This window comes from Cataglyphis hispanica, chromosome 14 (assembly GCF_021464435.1).
Source record: "Cataglyphis hispanica isolate Lineage 1 chromosome 14, ULB_Chis1_1.0, whole genome shotgun sequence".
Taxonomy (NCBI): Eukaryota; Metazoa; Arthropoda; class Insecta; order Hymenoptera; family Formicidae; genus Cataglyphis; species Cataglyphis hispanica.
In genome coordinates, this window is record NC_065967.1 from 6,502,350 (window position 1) to 6,524,951 (window position 22,602).

At 28.2% G+C, this 22,602-nt stretch overlaps 1 protein-coding gene across 2 annotated transcripts; it reads right to left on the reverse strand.

The window, feature by feature from the left end:
- Nucleotides 1-161: 161 nt before the first annotated feature.
- On the reverse strand, nt 162-21,546 carry LOC126854505 (inactive dipeptidyl peptidase 10). Of its 2 annotated transcripts, none has more exons than XM_050601341.1 (16): nt 21,306-21,546; nt 19,435-19,593; nt 18,346-18,498; nt 18,132-18,259; nt 17,721-17,935; nt 16,791-16,954; nt 16,553-16,656; nt 12,987-13,107; nt 11,855-12,090; nt 10,044-10,342; nt 5,307-5,476; nt 5,021-5,163; nt 2,134-2,328; nt 1,736-1,896; nt 1,425-1,636; nt 162-627 (listed from the first exon to the last, which is right to left on the reverse strand). In XM_050601341.1, the coding sequence occupies exons 1-16, from the start codon at nt 21,336-21,338 to the stop codon at nt 478-480; spliced, it is 2,643 nt and encodes an 880-aa protein (XP_050457298.1). In that variant the 5' UTR covers nt 21,339-21,546; the 3' UTR covers nt 162-477. The 2 variants fall into 2 exon arrangements, with proteins under 2 accessions (XP_050457298.1, XP_050457297.1); XM_050601340.1 differs by having other exon boundaries at nt 19,435-19,596.
- Between the last annotated feature and the right edge of the window lie 1,056 nt (nt 21,547-22,602).

A 22,602-nucleotide genomic window follows, 5' to 3' on the forward strand; every position in this document is an offset into this window, starting at 1 on the left:
TCTTTATAGAAAGCGTGACAATTTGAGAGAGCTCATATCATTTGAGAGAGTTCATAATTTCTCATTCTTTACATGGACAATTTTTGTTTTATCAATCTCTTACCTATTGTTCATCCTTAGATATTTTTATCAAGGTATTGTTTAAATAAATATTAATTGAATCTTTTTCACAGACGATTTATTTGATAGGATGATTGATGCGTGCTTCTTTTTTAACTGGTGTAAACGCATTATAAGTCGCGCACTGGATGATACATACTTCTCATTTCATTCCATAATTTCGAATGTTGGAGTACAAAAAGATGGGCCACACGCATATCCTCTGTATATATTCTATTAAACGGAACACAATTTGGAGATGTTTAGATTTTCACAATTTTTTCTTTTTTTCTCTTTCCTTTTTTTTCTTTACGCAACTTTATGCAATTCGTGTGGATATTTTTTCCTGTACGCAATATTTATCTATATCTCTTAATATTAATACACGCCACCGGAACCGCCACTGCCGAGTCCGGCTTTTGTGTCAACAGGTACTTGTTTTTGAAAGCAATCCTCCAAGAACTGCTCCATCGAAAGATACAAATGCCCTTTAACACCCGCTAAAGTATGACTTACATCCGGATAGACCTATGCATTAATAAAAAAATGCACACTTTCAAGTTGCAAGTTCATAATTTCTCTATTACATTTACACTGTTGGAAAATTTGGCTCAAATTTAACATGTATCAAATAACACAAATTTTTATGATAACATTGATATGTTAAATCGTGACACTAATAAATGTTAATATTTTAATACAAAATAAATGCAAACTTTATAGTAATTTAAAATGAATTTTGTGTAAAATCAACATTAAAAAAACTTAAAAAAAAATGTTATTGACAGTCTGAGAATGTCACTACAGTCACTTTCATTCCGATTGTGGAATATAATCAGCATCTTTTTCTGTAATTTTTAATAAATAAATCTTGTCATAATAATATGAAACATTGTGTAAAATTAAAATTTCCTATAAAATTAAAAATATTGTGTAAAATTAAAAATATATACACAATGTGTTATTTTTACATTTTTTTTTCAACTGTTTTAATATTTGAGTTGAACATTTGAGTTCAATTAACACAACAGCAATATTAAGTTAACACATAAATGTGTTAAATATTTAACATAAAAATTTTAACCGGCATATTTTTTAACAAAAAACACAAATTTTGCAACAATGTAGTTTATTTATTTAATTTTAATTAATTATTTTAATTAATTTAATATTAATTAATTATTTGCAATATAACTAATATAAATATCATATCAATTAAAGCTTACGTTAAAGTTAATTTGAAAAAGATGTTTCTGTATTTTGACTCAAAGAAGAATAAAGAATATATACAATGTGTCTTGTGAAAAAGAAATGTAATAAAATACCTGCTGTCGAAAAAGTATGCCTTTTTTAGCGAGATGACGGGCAAGCGCCATGGACTGTTGGAATTGGACGTTGTCATCTGCAGTTCCATGTACCAAATAAAACATCTTATCGTGTAGATATTCAACTTTGTCGTAAACGTTGGATTCGGCATAGCCTTTGTAGTTGGACGTTACATTCGGTAATCCCATGTATCTCTCGGCGTACGCGGAATCTGAGCAATAATAATGTGAAAATAAGAAGTCACCAGGAAAAGAAAAAACAGAGATATTCTTAGAAAAATTTCGACTTTAGTATAGCGAGCCACAGTTACCGTAAAGTTCCCAGGAGACGACAGGCGCGACGCTTATTCCGCACTGAAATACATTTTGCTTTGGATGAGCCAGGACGAGAGCAGCAACAAAACCGCCGTAACTCCATCCCCAAACAGCGACTCTTCGTTTATCCACAAAGTGTAACGAGTCTCGTAAGTATCTGGATAAATATCACAAATATATTTAGTATTAGGAATATTGTGTTTATGTGTATGTGTGTGTGTGTCTGTGTGTAACTTAATTTCATAAATTTTATAAAAAGAATTTTCTAGAAACCGGTGTTTTATAAGCAATATATATTGTCAAGAAATTTTATTTATCGTAAGAATAAAAATGACTAAAATATATGAGTTTAAGAGGCAAAATCTGTGAAGCATAAAATCAATATCGTGCTTACTCCGTGACTTCGAGTTGATCAGCCACTTCTACGGAACCTAGTCGATAATAAACTTCATGAAGCAATTTATAGCCCTGTCCTCCGCTTCCCCTGCCATCGATCTGTGCGACAATCACATTTTTCCGACTAGCTAAATACGTGTTCCAATCCACTTTAAACATTTCAGTGACTAGTTGCGATCCAGGAGCACCGTATCTGTAAAAAAAAAAAATTAGACATTCTACAAATGAAAAATGAAATGATTCCTTATATCTAATTTATATTTAGTGAATAAATTATTCAATAAATAAATTAATCAAAGAAAAACATAATATGAAAATATTGCTTGTTTTATACATATAATATTCTAAATTCTAAATCAATTATGAGCAAATTAAATAGATTACGATTTATATATATCTAATCATACCGCATAAATTGATCAGTAATTGCACCAGTAATCTTATTAATTTAAGAAAAAAAAATATATATATATGTATATACATATATGTATACATACAGGGTGTCAATCGTATCACCCATCGTGTGCAGATAGAGCAGATAAAACTGAGAAGAAAAGTCCTGTACTATTTTTTTCGATAATGCTTAATAAAAATTATTATTGAGTGAAGTCTGGCAATTCAGTGCCGATCTTTAATTGAACGCACGTCAATGAGTCGCGCGTCTGGCATGTGGCTGTGTGCGTGAGCGCTCAGCTGATTACAGCACCTCACTGACGTGCGTCTGGTTAAAGATCGGCGATGATTGGCCAGACTTTACTCGATAATAACTCTCTTATTAAGTGTTATAAAAAAATGGTACAGGGCTTTTCTCCTCAGTTTTACCTGCTTTATCTGCATACGACGGATGACGCTGGATACCCTGTATATATATGTATATGTATATGCATATACAAGAATTTTTGGAATTGAAAAATTTCGGTCTGAGCAAAAAAGATTTGTATCACAATTGTATAAAAGATTGACAGATGGCTCTGACAAACGTTTACTACTTAATTTTCAAATTATTATGACGTTTAGTTTTTCTATGATAGTTTTTCAAAGTGAAAGCGCGCGATGACGTTTGTTGACCGTGGATCAAAAATGTGTTTGAATAGACATTTCAAAAGAGGGTCTTGAGCGTTTTAAACGTAATAAAAATGAAAATGATTGCAACATTTTATTATTGTTGATGAAACTTGAGTTCATCACTATACACTTGCTGTAAATGGCAATTTTTTGGATTTAGACAGATTATTTCATCGAAGGCATGAAAGGCTTAGAGAAATGTTAGAGTAAATATATTGAGCTGAAAATATATTATGTTGAAAAATAAATATTATTTTGCCTCAAAAAATATTGTATTCTTGACAAGACCCGAAACTTTTCGATTGACCCTCTATGTATATAGCTTCTTTTATAATAAAAAATATAAATAAAAGAATCATTATAGATTAAACTGCTCCCTGACAGAATTTAAGGATGTTTTGAGTATAACAAAAAACTTAAAATTAAATTACATAAACTATTACAAAACTATATTACAAGAAACTCAAAATTAAAAAAGCAAACATATTTCTTACATTTATACTGTTTGGAAAATTAAATAAATAAATCTAGATTATAAAAAAAGTTAAAGTATAATAAAAAAATGTGTTTAATGTCTTTGAAGAAAAATATTTGTAATTAAAAGTTTTCTTAATTTATAGCAAAAACTTTTGATTGTGAATATTTCCTGAAATTATTTGTAAAAAATAAAAAAGTAATTTACAGAAAGATTTTGGGTTACTATAAGTATTTTGCTGCAATTTTTAGTACATAATTTTTAAATGAATAAGCATCTAAATTAAGTTTTACACAAATATTTATTAATTTTGTTAAATATTATTTACTTTTAATAGACAAGTGTTTATACGACCAAACTGGCAATTTATTGTTTGATTGTTCTATCAGTGATAGAACAATCAAACAATAAATTGCCAGTTTGGTCGTATAAACACTTGTCTATTAATTTATCTACTGGCGACATTTTAAAATTAAATATAAGAATTATTTACTTTTGTTAATTCATGTAAAAACTTTCATTTTGCTTGCAATATTTTTTCCTTGTCAAGAAGTTTTATAATGCGCAATTTTTCATAAGAAACAATTAAATAAATTCTTTTAAATTTCCTTTAAATTTCCTTTAAATTGTTAAAAGAATTTTGCACAGGTTTTGAACAGATACTTACAATTAGAAGAAATAGTAGAATAGCCTACGAAATAGTCATGCTTTTGTTAATGTTTTAATATATGGGTGATTCTAAACAACCTGATCTTGAAATGTCATATGACTTGAGTGAATTCTAAAATGATTTTTCCTTTTACAAAATTTTGTCCAAAGCGATTTCTTAGTTTTGAGTTTTCTTATAAATGAAAATAGCTACTTACAAGTTTGGTACGACGGGCAAGCAAGGACGACGCAACGTGTCACAAAACTAGCTTCAGTATTTCACAATATCACTAGAAACATTATTGTTTTTATTGCAGTATTTTATTATCACTCGCAAATATCAATTTCCACACAAATTAAGGCATAAAATTCCATTATAAAAGATATTTATTGTAAAATTGTGAAGTGAGACTTATGACGGTGTTGCACCGGCCCTGCTTGCCGTTGTACCGCACTCGTAAGTAGTTAACTATTTTCATTTATAACTCAAAAACTAAGCTTCGGATAAAATTTTGTAAAAGGAAAAATCATCTCAGAATTCATTCAAGAATATGATATTTTAAGGATATCAGATTGTTTTGAATCACCCTTTACATATATTCTTAAAGAGTTAAATTTTTTCGAGTTTACTCAAAATTTGTTGTTTACAATAATAAACACAATAATAAACTACAATGTGTAAGTAAAAATTACTTACACTTGAACAACCAACGGATAGCGCGTAATTTCATCTTCTCGAAGCCCAGGTGGTAAGTGCAATCTCACCTGAGCGTTGTAACCACCGCTTATTTGTACAGGAAATGTTTTTACCTGCGGAAGTGCAATGCTCGCCACTCTTTCCTATAATAAATACACACATCCATAAACTATATTGAAAATATATTATTGTATTTATACAGCTTGTACAAAATTCGACAAACGCCTCTAAAAAGAATATACTTCGCGGAATAAAAACTCACGGAATAATTTGAAACTTAACTTACGCGTAACAATGTATTGTTTTGTAATATCATGATGAGTCGCGGCATAGGCATCTCCGTTTTGTAGAGAGCTACCGTGGGTATACCAGGTCCAAGACACTCGAGAACGAAATAATCGAGGCCTTTGGATGGGAAGATTGCGTTGTGATACTGACACGGTGGATCGCCATTCTCTAGAAGTACAAAAAAGTATCAAAGTCAAATAATAGAATCATGCATCCCGTACGCATATCGGACGAGTGGTAAAACGACTAATTACGCGCGCAATTCCAGGCATCAGATCATTTAAAAGATATATGTATATATATATATATATATATATATATATATTTATATATACATATATATATGTGTGTGTATGTCGTACATATCCATATATATATTTGTACACACCTACAATATAGATTCTGGATATACTCTAGCGTTCCCCACATTCAAATATACATCCGCGCTGTATGTCATCCATACATGTCATACATGCAACACGTCGTTGTATACAGAGAAAATATACAGAATATCCCTTAAAAGCAATTTCTTCGAACTGTGCATTGTTTGATTAATTTAGAATTGATTTTTTTCTTTGCAAAAATGTCAAGACATTTAAAGCTTTCCTAAACCGTTGAAAAATGTGTATTCTTGTTAAAAAATATGCCAATTAAAATTTTTGTGCTAAATATTTAACACATTCATGTATTAATTTAACATATTGCTCTTCTATTAATTCAACTCAAATGTTAAATTATTAAAACAACTGAAAGACAACTGAAAGTGTACAATTAATACAATGTACACATATTTTTAGTTTTACACAATAGATATACTTGTATATTTATATATGTATTCCATATTATTAGTGATAGAATTTATCTGTTAAAATTTACAAAAAAAAAAGAATGTTGATTTTATTCTACAATAGGAATGAAAGTGATTACAGACGGTCAATAATATATTTCCAAGTTAATTTTATTATTAAAAATATGTTGATTTTACACAAAATGTTTTCTAAATTACTATGAAATTTGCATTTATTTTGTGTTAAAATATTAATACAATGTTATGTGTCACTATTTAACATAACCACATTATGTTAAATTGACACAAAAATTTGTATGAACCGTTTGGGACATGCAATATAAATTTAATCCAAATTTTTCAACATTATATGAGCAATTGAAAAACTAAAGATGATTTTAAAAATTTTAAAGAAACAAAGAAAGATGAAATATAAAATCATATTTAAATAAATTTTGCTTTAATAGATTTTTAGATGGGAGTTTAATTGAATATATAATAAAATTAAAAATTGAAAAGTTAATAATCATTATCATTATCATAATAATCATTCTCGATATTTTCGCTGACGAAAAAAATAAATTTTAAATCGATCAAAAAATTTACAGTTGCAATGAAGTACATTTATTGAGGAACATTCGGTATATTGTCAACTAACAAATATTGTTTAGCTGCGTACTGTCTCTACCTGATTGATTACTCGTGGGTACCGTCCATTTCTCTCTGTCAGCACTCACACACTTAAGACGGCAAGAAAATGGTACAAAAGAAGGAGGCTGGAGATTCGAGAATGCCGCACCATCGGCATCAGGCATCAGTATTATTGTCGTGGATTACCAATAAAGCCGGCTGTTAAGAAATCTCTATAAAGGAAAGGACGTGACTGTGTGGCAGGACAACAATAGTCCAAAAAATCCAGGTAGCCTCTTAACAGGACCCTATGCACGCAACAAAGGATATCCCAAGCATAATTTTTCTATCGTCCCTTTAATTTTAATTTGGATATGAAGAATTATAAGATGATCTTACAAATGAATCTTTATTTCTTTTAGAGTGATTTTGCTCGACATTGGTATTGTTTAAGTATCATTTTAATCATGAATACTTTAATAATATATTATATATATTATATATAGAACAACTAATTGAACATTAAACACTGTCATTTATAAATTATCTAATATCCACGAGCACGATAGACTTTTAGAGAAATTCAAATTTTAAGAGAGGCAAATATTTATTAATATAATTATTTCGATTTGCAATCATTTTTTTAATTTCTCATGTATAATTTAATATATCACATTCGAGTCAATAAAATGACATGTATTCTAAAAAAATAAAAAATAGTTGAATTAAAATCACACCAAATATTTTAAATGCACATTTATAAAAATCTCAAATCTTCATTGTAACGAAAAAAAATATTATATATTGCATTGTATTTCCAATTTTTTAATCATGCACAATTAGCATATTTCTGATGATAATGATAAAATATTAAGAAAAAAATTGATCATCTTTTTTTATGTAAAAAATTGCGCGATAAGATCCTTTAAGAGTTCTGAGCTAAACACATCTGAAGCACATAAATGATACAACATTATTGACACTGTACACGCATGGTGCGAACAATCATAAGACTTTGACTAGCGCGCGTTTAGCATGTATAAAATTTATACACATTATTAAATGTTTAAAAATATTGGTTGGTATCGTATAAGAAGGCAAAAAGAAACATTAAAAACTATATGTAAGTATATAAGTGTGTAAGTACTAATGTCGAGAACAATAACCATTATATAGCAGAAATATGTGATATAATGGTTGAAAAATATGTACATAGCAAGTTTTATTCTCAAGCAATTTTTCATCAAAATATACGTACTAATAGAATCCTTATACAGATTTTTAATCTAATTGTCTTTTTAATCCTATAAACGCTGACCTTATCCTGTTTAGAATGGCTTTGTATCTTCATTTTCAAGAAAGAAAGAAGAATGTCATATTATCTCTCTGGTTAGTAATAACCCAATATACATATATGTACATACATACATACATATACAGGGTTCCTCTAAATTGACGATAAATATTTTAATGACAAATTCTTTGTAACATTTCAAGACGAGAATTCTATTACGAAAAGGTTATAATAATTTTCAAATGGGAAAGTTTAAAGATCGCTAGAATTTTGCGAATTTTCAGGGATGGTAAAATGGCCAGTAAAGTATTGCTATGGTAAAAGTGCTTCCATGAATCAAATGCCTTTGACATAATTACAGTGAAATTATTGTAAAAATATTCAAGAGCTTTATTAAGAATTTATTTCTGTTTATCCGTAATAAATCATAAGATCAATTTAAAATGTTTTTATTTTATCGTTCAATATATCGATATTAATATCTGTCAACCGTCATATTTAACTATCTTCACAATGAGATTGATTTATAAAAATATTTTTTGAGATTAAATTTGTGGATAAATTAGCATACATATATCCATTCCTGACCGCGCAAAATTCTAGCTCTGTTATTCGTGATCTTTAAATTTTTCTCATTTCACAACTACTATAGCCTTGACACTTTCGTATTAGATATTTTGTCTTAAAATGTTACAGAATTTATGATTAAAATATTTATCGCCAGTTTAAAGACACGCTATATAAAGATTTATATAGGACATTCCAGGTTAGGTCAATGAAATTTCAGGGTCTTGTAGAAAATTGAATTTGGAACAAAAAAGTTCCGATAAACATAACGTGCGGAAACGTTAAAAAGTTATAGCTAATAAACTTCGACAAATCATGTTTTTTTGATTTTTAAAAATTATTTGAAAATTTTTTATTTGAAAAAAGTAATAAAATAAATCTGATGGATAATTAAATAACAAACTAAATTGTATCAATTTTATTTAATTTTCTGATAAGAACACTCAAAATAACGAAAAAATCAAAAATTTGAAAAGAACTATTTTCCGATGATCTTTATGTAAATACTATATTTATGCATAACTGCAAACATTGCAATTGCAAACATGTTTTTATTAAATTTTGATCATAACTATAATTGTACTTGCAGGGAGTTTATTCTCTTTAACTTTTTAACAAAGCATTTCCAGATCTATGTTTATAGGAACTTTTTTTCCAAATTCAATTTTCTGAAGTTTCATTAACTTGGAACACTCTATATATGTATAATACGAAAAGCTAATTAAAAAACTTCTACAAAATTTTCGAATTAGGAAAGATATCGTTAAAGCAAAGTAAGAGAAATATGAAACTTTTTAGTTCATATTTCAAGAAAATAGATGCTACGTTTCTAAATTGCGTGCGAAATAAATGTGTTGCCGCATCATAGTGAATAAATATAGTAGAATGTCAGAAATTATTTACCAATTTAATATTACATGTACTGTAATGTGGACGATAGTCTTCTGTAAATAATAAATAAAGAGATCATTTTTTGTGCTACTTGCAATGTGCAAAGTGTTAATTGAGGTTTCAGTTGTGATAGCAAAAAGATAAGTAAGCGCTACCGAAGTCAAATATGAGCGTACGGGGATGTATGTGTAAAATAAATATAAGCAACATTTATAATTTTATTATCAAATAATTTCCACGACCGCGCTTATAAGCTTTCGTGGTATGAAAAAAATTAAGATTACAATTATAAAAATTAACATGCAATATGTGCAGAATTGGCATATACAACAAATAAGCTAAGTGTTTAATAACAGCATCAAACATATTACATATTTGAAAAATAAAAAGTAACAGAATTGCTAATAAATGTTAATAATGAGCTAAACATCATCATAAATATCAAACTTATTAAAATTCATGCGACTGCCATAAGGTGAATATCCTATTTCTAATCAAGCTACGAATCAAAACATTTGCAATGCCCATATTGTCTTAATAAGAAGAATAATCTTGTTAGAACTCACTTAAAATATTCTTGTTTTTTGATTTGTTCCTTTTGGAAGTATCTTTTGCTTGACGATTTTCCTTATTGTCGATATTATCGGTTTGACTCTCATAGTGATCCTGATGCCATTCGTTTGGATTCTGACGAGCATTCGAAGAACTAGTCCGATGTTCGCTTTCATCGTTAGTCATATCGGATGAGACGGTGCACGTGAGACATATAGCAGGATGCAAAGGCGATCCTGAACGAGGAACAATGGAACTCACACGATAGAGATGTCTCTGGCCCGGTCTCATAGATGGAATACCGATAAAATATCTGAAATAAAGCGCATCTTTTTATGTTAAATCGCATTAATCTCTTTTCTTTAATAATATACAAGAATAGTGAATTAACTAATAGATTATTATACTGAAAAAAATTTTCTAAAAAAAATCTTTTTTGATTAAAAAAATATGTATTTAAATATTTGCAAAGGAATTAGTTATTTCAATAAAGTAATAAATATTTGAATTAGTAAAATATAAAATAAAAACAAAGCATGTTTTTATTTGTAAATAAAAAACAATTACTTTTTTATTTTTATTATACTAAATTCTTTTAAAAAAATATTTTTTAATTTTTACTGCTTGTTAAAAAAACAGTTTTTTTATTTTAATAAATAATTTTGGTAAAACTCTCGGAGAAGAACCTATATGCCTACGAAGGGCCGATGACTTTGAGTTTGACATATGTTGTCAAGGACATAGCCCTGAGTAACTTTTCCTTAAATTAATCGGCGGTCTCTTTTTGAGATATTTAATGTTAAAGTTTCACAGTTTTAATGTATTTTTTGTTATAAAATAAGGAAAAATAAAGTTTACGTTGTATTTGTGTAGAATAGACGTAAAAAAAGTATTTGTTTACATTTCCGGGAACGAAACTTCTTGGATTTTTCCACTTTCCACGCGAAGCGAGGTTCAACGCAAATCTATGTGTCTAATTTTTTGATACTGGAGCCCCCCGCAGAGGAGGGGGCGGAACATATTATTTCTACGCATATATTTAATATGTAAATATAAAGTGGAAAGTTATAAACTCATATGGAACCTTTTTTCGCATTAAAAAGTATATGTGTGGAGGCAGTACGTCTCCCCTCCTCCCTACGAGGAGACTCCACTATCAAAAAATTAAACACATAAGTTTGCGTTTAACCTCACTTTGCGTGGAAAGTTGAAAACCTATGCGAAACCTCATTTTGCATTAACAATATATGCGTGGAGGCAGTATGTTTCGCTCCTCACACGGAGGGGCTCCACTATCAAAAAATTAGACACAGATTTGCGTTGAACCTCGCTTTGCGTGGAAAGTGGAAAAAGCCAAGAAGTTTTGTCTCTGAAAATGTAAACAAACACTTTTTTCACGTTTGCTCTACACAAATACAACATAAACAAACTTAATTTTTTCTTATTTTATAACAAAAAATGCATTAAAACTGTAAAACTTTGAAATCGCATATCTTGAAAACTATAAGAGACCGCCGATTAAATTTATAAGGAAAAGTTAGTTAGGATCATGTCCTTGACAACATATGTCAAGGTCAAAGTCATCGGCGTATAGGCCTTTCTTCGAGAGTTTTATCATAATTTTTTATCTTTAAATTAATATTTTTTTACACATTAATCTTTTAAATAATGTATTTTAAGAATTATAATTTTTATTACATGCCTATAATAATTTATTTAATATAATAAAACATTTTTGAAAACAAATATATTTAAGGAAAAAAATTCAAATTAACAAAATATATTTATTTGATTGGAAATAGATTTTACTTTTAATGTAGCTTACATAGTATTATTTATTTGGTCCCATACTAAAATCTTGACAACTTCAAATTTCCCATGAGTCAAAGGCACTACTTTTCTTCGGAGCAGATTATTCCAGATTATATGCTTGTAATATCCCGCCGGTCCATCTTTTACAGGACTTATCGCAACGTAACTGCTACCATTTGCTGAAAAGAGAGGAGCTTCCGGAGGAGTATCCACCCATCCGTGACCCTCGCTCGTTATCTTTTGTATTTCCTAAAATAATTTACTTATATATCTTAACATTTTAACCTATTTAAATGAAATATGTTTGTGTTTTTTAATATAAAATATATAACTATTAAAAAATAAAAGATTGTCAAACTTATTAATTTCGAAGCTGTTAGAAGCAAGCTTAATTATAAAGACTTTGTATATTATAAAAATAAAATTACAGAAATATATATGTAAGAAAGGTAATTTTATTTGTAAAAAAATAATACAAAAGAAATTTTTATTAAAGAAACGCGTCATGAGTTTTATTATAAATATGGAAAGTAATATTTGTTGATGTTAATTATAATTTTATATTATATTATATATATATATATATATATATATATATATATATATATATATAAAAGAGATAGCAATGAAATATAAAAATAAGTCTTTTTTATAATTATATTACAACATTGTATTATACATATATCTGGAAAAATATCTAAATTTTATTATGCATATGGTAATGATATGTTTTTATTGTTAATATAAAATGTCTACATCATATGTTAATTTCATTTGTTTATTATGTCGTAATTAAAGCTTTGCGTGTGTATCTGCATACATGTATAATATATGTATGTATATATATATATATATATATATATATATATATATATATATATATGTGTATAATATGTAATATAATAAAATGATTCTATAATATATTTTTATGTTCTATAATATATGTTTATGAAAATATTACTCTATCAAGTAATCAAAGATCTTATATAGATTATACATATAAATATCATTCGTGATCATTTGTGGTCATAATTTTGTTCTGCTTGATCGAAAATGATATCGAAAGCCAATCATTCTAGTTTGTATGGATACTTTGATTTATTTAGGTACATTCTATATAAGCAAAAAAGATGGTACTTACGAACCTGACAGTGCCACATTGGACTCTTACAGATAGTCACCAATGAAAGATTCTGGGCGCGCGTCAACCACGTTATACAGACTTCTGTCAGAGATACCCAAGAAGCAGTTGTGAAGTAATGATCCCTGACAAGAAAGATAATTTAGATATAATAAGATATACAATTTAATTTATAATAAGATTGTATATATATATATATCTATTAACAGGATTAAATTTTTATTTTTTAAGTTGTCGCCTTTAACTTCAAATTCCAATAAGTTTCAGTAAACTATTCTGATTTTTAAAAACAGGTAGTGGTTTCGAAAGATCTTTTTAACATTCTTTAATCTTATAAAATCATTTTTTTTTTCAAAACAAAATTTATTTAAGATTTTTGAGAAATTATATCTAGAAAAATGATTATATAATTGCTATAAATGGTTATATAATGATTATATAATGGCTAAAATTTGTATTAGAGTTTTTAGATTGTATTATGATCAGAAATAACATCGTTGAAACTATATTTCCCTTTTTATTTAACAGTATTTTATATATTTAATATATGAGAGATATGTGTTAAATATGACAGCCCAAATGATAAAAATTCAAACTTCTATTAATAGAGGTAATAGAGCCCATTGGTCGCGAGCCAAAAGATTTGAGCAACAATTTTGATAGGACTACAATTTGTGTAAATTTCAGCATAATCGGAAAAAATTTTGAAAATTTGGGTGAATCACTTCATAAGTAATGACATAAAATCACTTCATATATATATATATATATATATATATATATATATATATATATATATAATTAATTAATGTTAACATTTTTTGTGTTTAGTATAAATTTTTAGTAACCCATTTTCTTAAATCGTTGCATTTAATACATAGTTAACAGACAATTTTACACAGTAAGATGCATTAAAAGTAATTTTATCTGTCTTGGAATGAAAATTATTTATTTTAATAATACAGCAATCTTTGTTATTAGATTTCAGTGAAAAGTATGTATTAAAAATGTAGGTTTCAAACCGTTTTTTCAGCTTCACATTAAATATAAAAATCAATTTCCCATTAAAAACTTTAACCTGCGCAATACCGATTTTGCTACAATCTAAATCTCAAAATTGATATGTGGCAAGTGATATTGAGGAACAACTCATCAAAACCCAAATAGAGTCTATGCCGGTCGACAATGTCACTGTTACATGCGTATCCATCAGTGATCTATTCGGTCCTAATATAATAATGAAATGATGCAATGATATAATTCCAATATCTGTTATTCATAGTCACTCCAGAAGAATAGTTGCGACTGGCCAGGTCCAAAATCACTGATATAAATAATAAATTTCTTTCTTTTTTTTATCTTAGGCAAGTTCTCCAATAGCTTTAATTAGTTCAAAAACTGTCAAGCACATACATAGATTAATTTAAATTGCTATTGTTGTGGATGTCGTCTCTTTTTTACGACCATTAAACTTAGATTTAAATAGTGTTTTGGAAAAGAAGAATGTAATATTTTTTGAAATAAACTCCTGATGACAATTCGTTTTATACTTAAAACATATTTTACTTTTAACAAAAGAAAATATATCAACAAACGTTCGGAGTTTCCATGGCGGACTCTTTGCTATCTCCTATATCATTGTAGATATTATTTTACAGAATCATTGTTAAAAAACAAAGCCATTAGATACATTTCTTTTAATTTGCCTTTTTATTATAAATATGTAGATGATAGAGTTTTGGTAATTTCTTCTTCAATGTTCACAGAAGTTTTAATACCTACAACTTGTTTCATCCAAGACTACAGTTTATGGAAAAAGGAATAGACAATAAACTCAATTTCCCGGACGTCGTGTAAATAATAATTTAATAGAATTTGATTATATTGAGTATATCATAAATTCTTCTTTGAGAGATACTTGAATTTTAAATCTAATCATCCACTATGCCATAAAAGAGGAGTAATCATGGCTTGGTGGAGCAAGTATTTTTATATTCATCACATCAAAGATTCCATCAAAAAAATTTGGAATTAATAATAGACATCTTCCTAAACAACATTTATCCCCTGGCTTACATTTTCAATGCTATTCGCGAATTTAAAAGTCTTATTTGCAAAAATCAATTGAGAGCTGTCTCAAAAAAAAAAAAAAAACGAGCAGGAGGAACCGCATTCATTCTTTACAATATCATACATCCCAACCCTTTTCGAACAATTTAAATAAGTATTTTGCGATCTTGACACGAGATTATCATATATCATATATCATATTCATAAACTACGTGATTTTGTCAAACGAAAAGACTCAATCTCTAAGGATTCGCGCAAAAATTCTTTTTCGGAACATCAAAACGACAACTGTCAAAATACATCACAGATTTTGAACATAACAAATCACAGATTCGAGGCCAATCATGAATTTGATTGACAATGAGATAGAGCTGAAATTTTAGACAATAAAATTTCGCTCGATTAAAAAATTTATTTGCGAAATGTTGTTCATTAAGTGGCAAAAGAATAGCTTAAACCTGCAAAGTACGACTTTCATCATACATTTGGAATAGTGGAGAACTTGTCTAACATAAAAAAAAGAAGAAAAAAAAGAAATCGATTATATCCATAGACATAGGAAATATAAACTGCGTTTATCAAATAAATCAAATATGTTAAGCAAATGTTTCAAAAAATTAGAAAAAAAAGCAATGTTTCAGAAGGTTGGATTTTCTTTTTCAAATATAGGACTATAGTTACTGTTAGAATTTTTTTGATGACAAAGAAGTAAATCACTTCTATATACGTGTATGAGGTTTTGCTCGTGCGTTTAATATCGTTTAGTCCTTTTGATTATAAACGAAAGGCCATTGCATACCTCCAATCTTTATTGATTCTAAATCTTTGATATTATAATAATTATAGAATAAGAATGAAATAAACAAAAATGAAAAAAAAGAATCAACTTTTTCTAACAGTTACCATAGGAATAATTTTTCTCTAATTAAAAAAAAAATTATAAATATACTTCCAAAACATTGCTTTCTTTTTTTAATTTTGGCGCACGAATTGCTTACATAAAATATATGCAATCTATACTTCCTATGCCTATGATTGCATCAGTGATTTTGTATCTGGCCAGTCGCAGTTATTCTTCTTAAGTGACTGTGATTGGCAAGTTTCGAAATAATATCATTATATCATTTCATCAATACGTTAGTGCGGAGTGGACTGACATCAGATATGTACGTGACAGTGACGTGATCGACCGGCATGCACCGGCATGGATTTTGATAAGTCGATCCTCAATATCACTTGTCACTTATTTGATTTTAATTTGGAATTTAGATCGTAGCAACCAGTATTGCTCAGGTTAAAGTTTTTAATAGAAAACTAATTTTTATATTTTGTTAACAATGTTGAAGATTGAACAAAAACCGATTCAAAACATACATTTTTAATGCATGTTTGTCACTAAAATCTAACAACAAAAAGTTCGCACATCGATAATCGTGCCTTGGTTATTCTTTGCTAGTTTTCTCAATTAGTATTTATTCTAAAACACATAAATAAACTTACATATGCTCGATGATAGACGGTGGTTTCACTACTTTTGTACGAATATTTTTTGGGTCAACTAAATCAGCAACATATAATCGTACCGAAGGGTTTGGCGTTCCAGGCTAGAAAATAAAACAATACTAAAAGATAGCATTCTTTCTCTTTTTTATCTTATTTTATTAATAAAAGCAAAAGTATAAAAAATTTAATTTTATTAAAATATTATAATAATTTCTTTATCTAATTTATCGCGTACCTTAGGATACCGTAATGATCGTATGTCAGGATATAGGGCCTTATTTCCCTCTCCAAACCATGAAATGTGCATTTCTTCTACTAGAGAATCATTGAATGAAGCATAAAGCATCATATGACCATCTGGCGACATCCAGATTGCCTCTCCGCTATGCAATATCTCTTCTGTAAATAGCATTGAAGTAATAAATTGTGATTATTTTTATTCATTTTAAACATCATAATTGTTGGAAAATTTAGCTTAAATTTAACATATTTCACATGTCTCAAACAATCCACACAAATTTTTGATCGCTCTGAGAACGATTAATGATGTCATAAACCAAATCTTGCTTCACTCGAAAATGTTAATATAGATATGTTAAATGGTAACATAAGTTTTATATTGATATTTCAACACAAAATGAATGCAAAAAGTTCATAATAATTTAAAATAATTTTTGTGTAAAATCAACATATTTTTAATAATAAAACTTGAAAAAATCTTATTGATGATTTATAGTTATTCTCATTCCTATTGTAGAATAAAATCAACATTTTTTTCCTATAAATTTTAACAGATAAATTCTATCACTAATAATACAAAATATTGTGAAATTAAGAATATGTGAACATTGTGTTAATTGTATATTTTTTCAGTTGTTTTAATAATTTAACATTTGAATTCAATTAACGCAATAGCAATGTGTTAAATTAACACATTAATATATTAAATATTTAATATAAAAATTTTAACTGTCATATTTTTTTAACAAAAAAAACAAATTTTGCAAGTACATACATTTTCTTAATTTTATTTTCATATTTTCTTAATTTCAAAAATGTGCTCTTTCTTTTTTTATTTAATTTAATTCTCTTTCCTTTTTAATCATTATCTCCAAAATGCGCATATACAGAAATTTGACAGAATAAAAGTCTTATTACGCCTTACCTTCATATAGCCAATCTGGTACGCCGTTGGACAATATACCAGGTACCGCAGTGCTTGTTACTCGATATCCGGTATTGCTCATGGGACTTGTTCTATAATAAATATCGTAGTCTTGTACCATGACAAGTCCGTGTCCATTGAGTGGAGTCCATTGCGCTAGTAGAAGATATGGGTGAACATCTTTTTCAGGATGAGGAGTTAATGCTATGCACTCTCTGTAAAAAACCATTTGTAGAAATTCCTAAACGTCACATATGTCGTTTAATTTAAGAAGACTTAATTTAATTAGTAATGCGTTAAAGGAGGTTTATAATTAAAATTAAATGAATCTATATAAATAATCTATAAAAATCTATATAAATAATAAATGTTTCATTCATGTATATAAACATGTATAAAAATTACACTGACCGTGTCTTGATGTCATAAATGACGTACTGTGCTAGATACGAATAACGAAACAGTTTCTTCACGTTTTGAGCAAGAAGTAAATATTGACGATCCGGTGATAAAGAAAATTTTACTGGATTCAGTCGTCTCTGCATAAGAAAAGTTATAAATGTTTATTACTTGACAACTAAACTAAAAATAGCGCGATTGATGGTATTCTTAAGTAAACACTCACTAATGTTTCATTTGGCATTAAACTGCGCGATACGATGTTTGGATCCGAAACATTCAACAAAGAAATGCCGCCCCAAATATCTCGGTAGCATATATGGCGATTACTCGCCCAAGAGCCATTAAATAATAAAGGAGACAATTCTCCGGAAAGCACCTAAGAAGCAAAAGGGCATCCTTGAATCAATCCTGTTTATTCTATTTTTATTTTTAGAAGACGTGACGATTTGTGCGAAAAGAGATATTTTCAGCATTTTATGATTATACACTGTTGAAAAATTTGTGTTTTCTTGTTAAAAAATATGTCGGTTAAAAGTTTTGTGTTAAATATTAAATACATTCATGTGTTAATTTAACATTTCGTTACTGTGTTAATTTAATTCAAATGTTAAATTATTAAGACATCTAAAAGAAGTTTAAAAATAACACAATGTGCACATCTTTTTAGTTTTACGCAATAAATGTGTTCCGTATTATTAGTATATTATTAGACAGTTATGTTTTTTATTTATTACACAAGCTTTATCTATTAAAATTTACAGAAAAAAATGTTGACTTTATTCTATATACGATAGAAGTAGAAGAGTGATTACAGATTGTCATATTTCCAAGTCAATTTTATCATTAAGAATATGTTAATTTTACACATAATTTATTTCTCTAAGATTTAATTACTACGAAGTTTGTTTTTATTTTGTATTGAAATATTAACAAGATATTAGCGTTGTTATTTAACATACCCATATAATGTTAAATTAAAAATTTGTGTGAACTGTTTACGATATACAATATAAATTAAATTTGAGCCAAATTTTCCAACAATATATGTATGAGTGTGTTTCAAAGATACATTTAATTAATGAACATAGATAGAGAGAGATATATTATATATTTTATTTTGTACAAAATATATTTCTCATGCACACATAATCGTAAAATGCCAAAAATATCTTTTTTAAACGGAGAGAAATATTATTTTATATTTTATTCAAAAATGACAGAGAAAATTCTTTGGCTTCGTATTTTCTCACATCTTCTCGGATACTAATTTTAATTATGGATGTTGATATAATACAGATCGTCTGCTACTCACCTCAGAGAGACGTAACCGCGTCCCTCGTACTCTGGGGCCGTCATCGGGAGGTGTAAGCAAAGCGACAGATGTAACAATAAGGGCTAAGACCGCGACGATCACCAATAACGCTATTAAAATCCCACGCCAATTCCTTTGATTTGGGTTGGCTGAAACTAGCTCCTATCACAAAGGTTCTTACTAACGCTAATGTCAAATAATCAGATCATTGTGCTGTGTATGTCATGTATTTTTAAATTTCTTTCCACATTTGCAATATAGAAAATATCGATCATTAACATGACAGTTAAAAATAAATGTCTAAATTTCCACTCGATAATGTCAAGATTAAAATATTAATAATTTTAATTTAAAGTGCGGAATATATTTTCCCGCAAAATACGTATAATACAGAGAACTCTCTATAATACAAAAAAAGAATTCTACAATTTAATCTAAAAAATATATGTGTGTGTGTACGTGTGCGTGTGCGTGTGTGTGTATATATCATATAATATATTTGTTAATTTGTAATAATTTGTTTTTTAAATGATATTAATGACATTAACATAAATATTTGAAAAATTTAAATGTTTTTTTATACTTTTTTATGATGTCTTGATTTGTATTGGCTGACAAATAAAAGAAGTAACAAGAAGATTAGAATATGAGTATTAGATCATCGACAGAACAATTTAGTGAGAGAAAAAGAAAGAGAGAGTGAGGAGAGAGAGAGAGAGAGAGAGAGAGAGAGAGAGAGAAATAGTGCTCACGAGAACGGAACTTGTGGATACAAACGTCTCTATAAATATGCCCATAACATGTTTTTTGGATTTAATACTTGAAAAAATTGTTAAAGATTATTGATATCATAACGCTAGTGGCATGCAGATAAAAGAATCGATTACGGGACTTGTGTTGCATAGCAAGAGCTAGAATTCTAGTCAGCTGCTGTAGCTAAAATCGATAGAGAGAGAAGCGATGTACTGCGCTGTGCGTCAACAAGTTATGAGACGAACGCGTATCAATGTCGTGCTCTTGAGAAAATGGATTTTTTTTTTAGTAATAAGTTTAATTTTGACAAGTCTAATTTTCCATGTTGTAGAAATTTGATAAATTATTATAGATACTATAGATCGAACTTATCAAAATCATCTTTACAATAGTACACATATATAAAAGTGTTAAATAGCTATTAAATAGCAATCTAAAATTGTATCAAACGGTATCACATTTATCTATATTAATTGAAATCAATATTTCTCTATTTAATTCTTAATGTATCAAATAATTTACTAACTTAACTAACATATATAATCTCTTCAAAGAAAAGATAATCTGATAATTAAATTTTGATTGGACATTATTTTTCCTAAATTATTTTGTAAGTGTATAATATATGTACATGAATTAAAAGATCACGTTATTATATAAACTAATAGCATAATATTTGCAAATAATTTATAATGATATAATGATATTATGATATAATAATAGCACATAATGTAATGACAACTGTTGTTACATATTTTTTCAAAAGAAACTTTACTTCGTTCATTATCCATTTGTGGAAAATCTTTCATTTATCTTATCATCGTGATAATACTTGTTGCTGCGAAACCGCAGCAACATTTTTTAGCTGTTTTTATTTAGTATCCACTAGAATTAGTTAATAATATTAACTTATAAAAAATAAGTTAAAAAATAAATGGAATACAATTGCTTTTCGTCTACATTTTTTTCAAGAAAATCTGCTTTTCATAGACGTACAAAAATCGAGGAAAATAACAAATAGATATATTTATTTATTTAAAACAAGAGCAAAATTAAAAAAAATACACAAAACATTACGCAACGTATGACGGCAAAATTCAGATAGCTTAATTAATTACCTCGTCGTCGTAAACGTTATCGTGATCTGCCATCGGTGGTGCGAATCGAACGCTCCGCGACTTTCTCTCGACCTGAGCAGATGCGAAACGACGTGGTCCTTCACGTTTATCCCATTCGATGTTATTAGTAATCTCTGCAATTGCAATTCACTCACTCATTCACTTCGAATTTACAGTGAGATCACGTCGTTTGATAGTTGCGGATCACTTGCGTCGTACGAATTTTCAATACTGAGCGAGAGAGATTATCCCTTCCGAGAGATGTTGCAGATGTAGAGTCTGCGCATTCGATAATGGATGCTGCGCTGTATGGAAAGAGAGAGAGAAAGGATGATAAGAGAAAAGAAGTCAAGAAAGAAGGATGATAAAAGGAAAAAGAAAGAGGGAAGAGGGAAAGGAAAAAGGAGAAAGAGAAAAAGTTTATTTTTATCTTAAACCTTCTCGTAAGGACTAAAAAATCTGTATATGAGAATACAAAATAATAATTGCATAATCGAATAATATATAATGTAAAGGTTAAAATAAATAAAAAATGCGCGCGTAAGCAAATAAAATACGCAAAAGTATTTAAACATTATGTTTAATATATATAATAAATATAATAAAAAACATTTATATAAAAAATAAAGTAGCGTATACATTAGATTTGTAAACAGTAAATAGAAAAATCGTATGTGTGTGTAAAATTATACTATATTTATATATGTAAATTTATATATGTAAATATTTATATATATAAATCTAACGAGATATTATTAAAGACTGCTGGCCTAAATTTTCATGACCAACAAGTGAGACTGGTGAGCTCGGAGATCATAAAAGATTGATGACATTATTTGGCCATTTTGATTCTATTGAAGATTAATTACACGGCCCATGCAGAAAATGTCGATGCTGAAAAACAGCCCAGTATTGGTTTAATATCGGCGGTCAAATATTCCGTTATTGCTTAATTATCGAATTATAATGTTCCATTTTAATTATCAGCAGCGGCATTTTATTTTAATATTACATCATGTTTATTTTTATTTTAAACCAGCAAAGATAATAGATCCACACTAATTTGCAAACCAGAAATCTAACTTGCATCTAATGTCTGTAGGAAATCCATTTATAAAGCACGAAAATCTTTTAAGCAAGAGTTCAATATTATAGTCTCCGCTAATAAAGTCTTGTGGTTTGTAATGGAATAATCAACGTTCATTCATTAACTAACAGTATTTGTTGAAGCAATAATAATTTTGTATTGTTGACGTGTTAGAAAATTAAGTAAACATTTGTATCACTTTTCAGTTAG

Excerpts from the sequence above, each read along its gene's own strand:
- LOC126854505 (XM_050601340.1), bottom strand. The coding sequence starts at position 21,338 with ATGGCAGATCACGATAACGTTTACGACGACGAG. Across the intron at positions 13,108-16,552 it reads CCGTCTATCATCGAGCATAT|GGATCATTACTTCACAACTG; the intron begins GTAAGTTTATTT and ends CTTTCTTGTCAG. Across the intron at positions 12,091-12,986 it reads GTCCAATGTGGCACTGTCAG|GAAATACAAAAGATAACGAG; the intron begins GTTCGTAAGTAC and ends AAATTATTTTAG.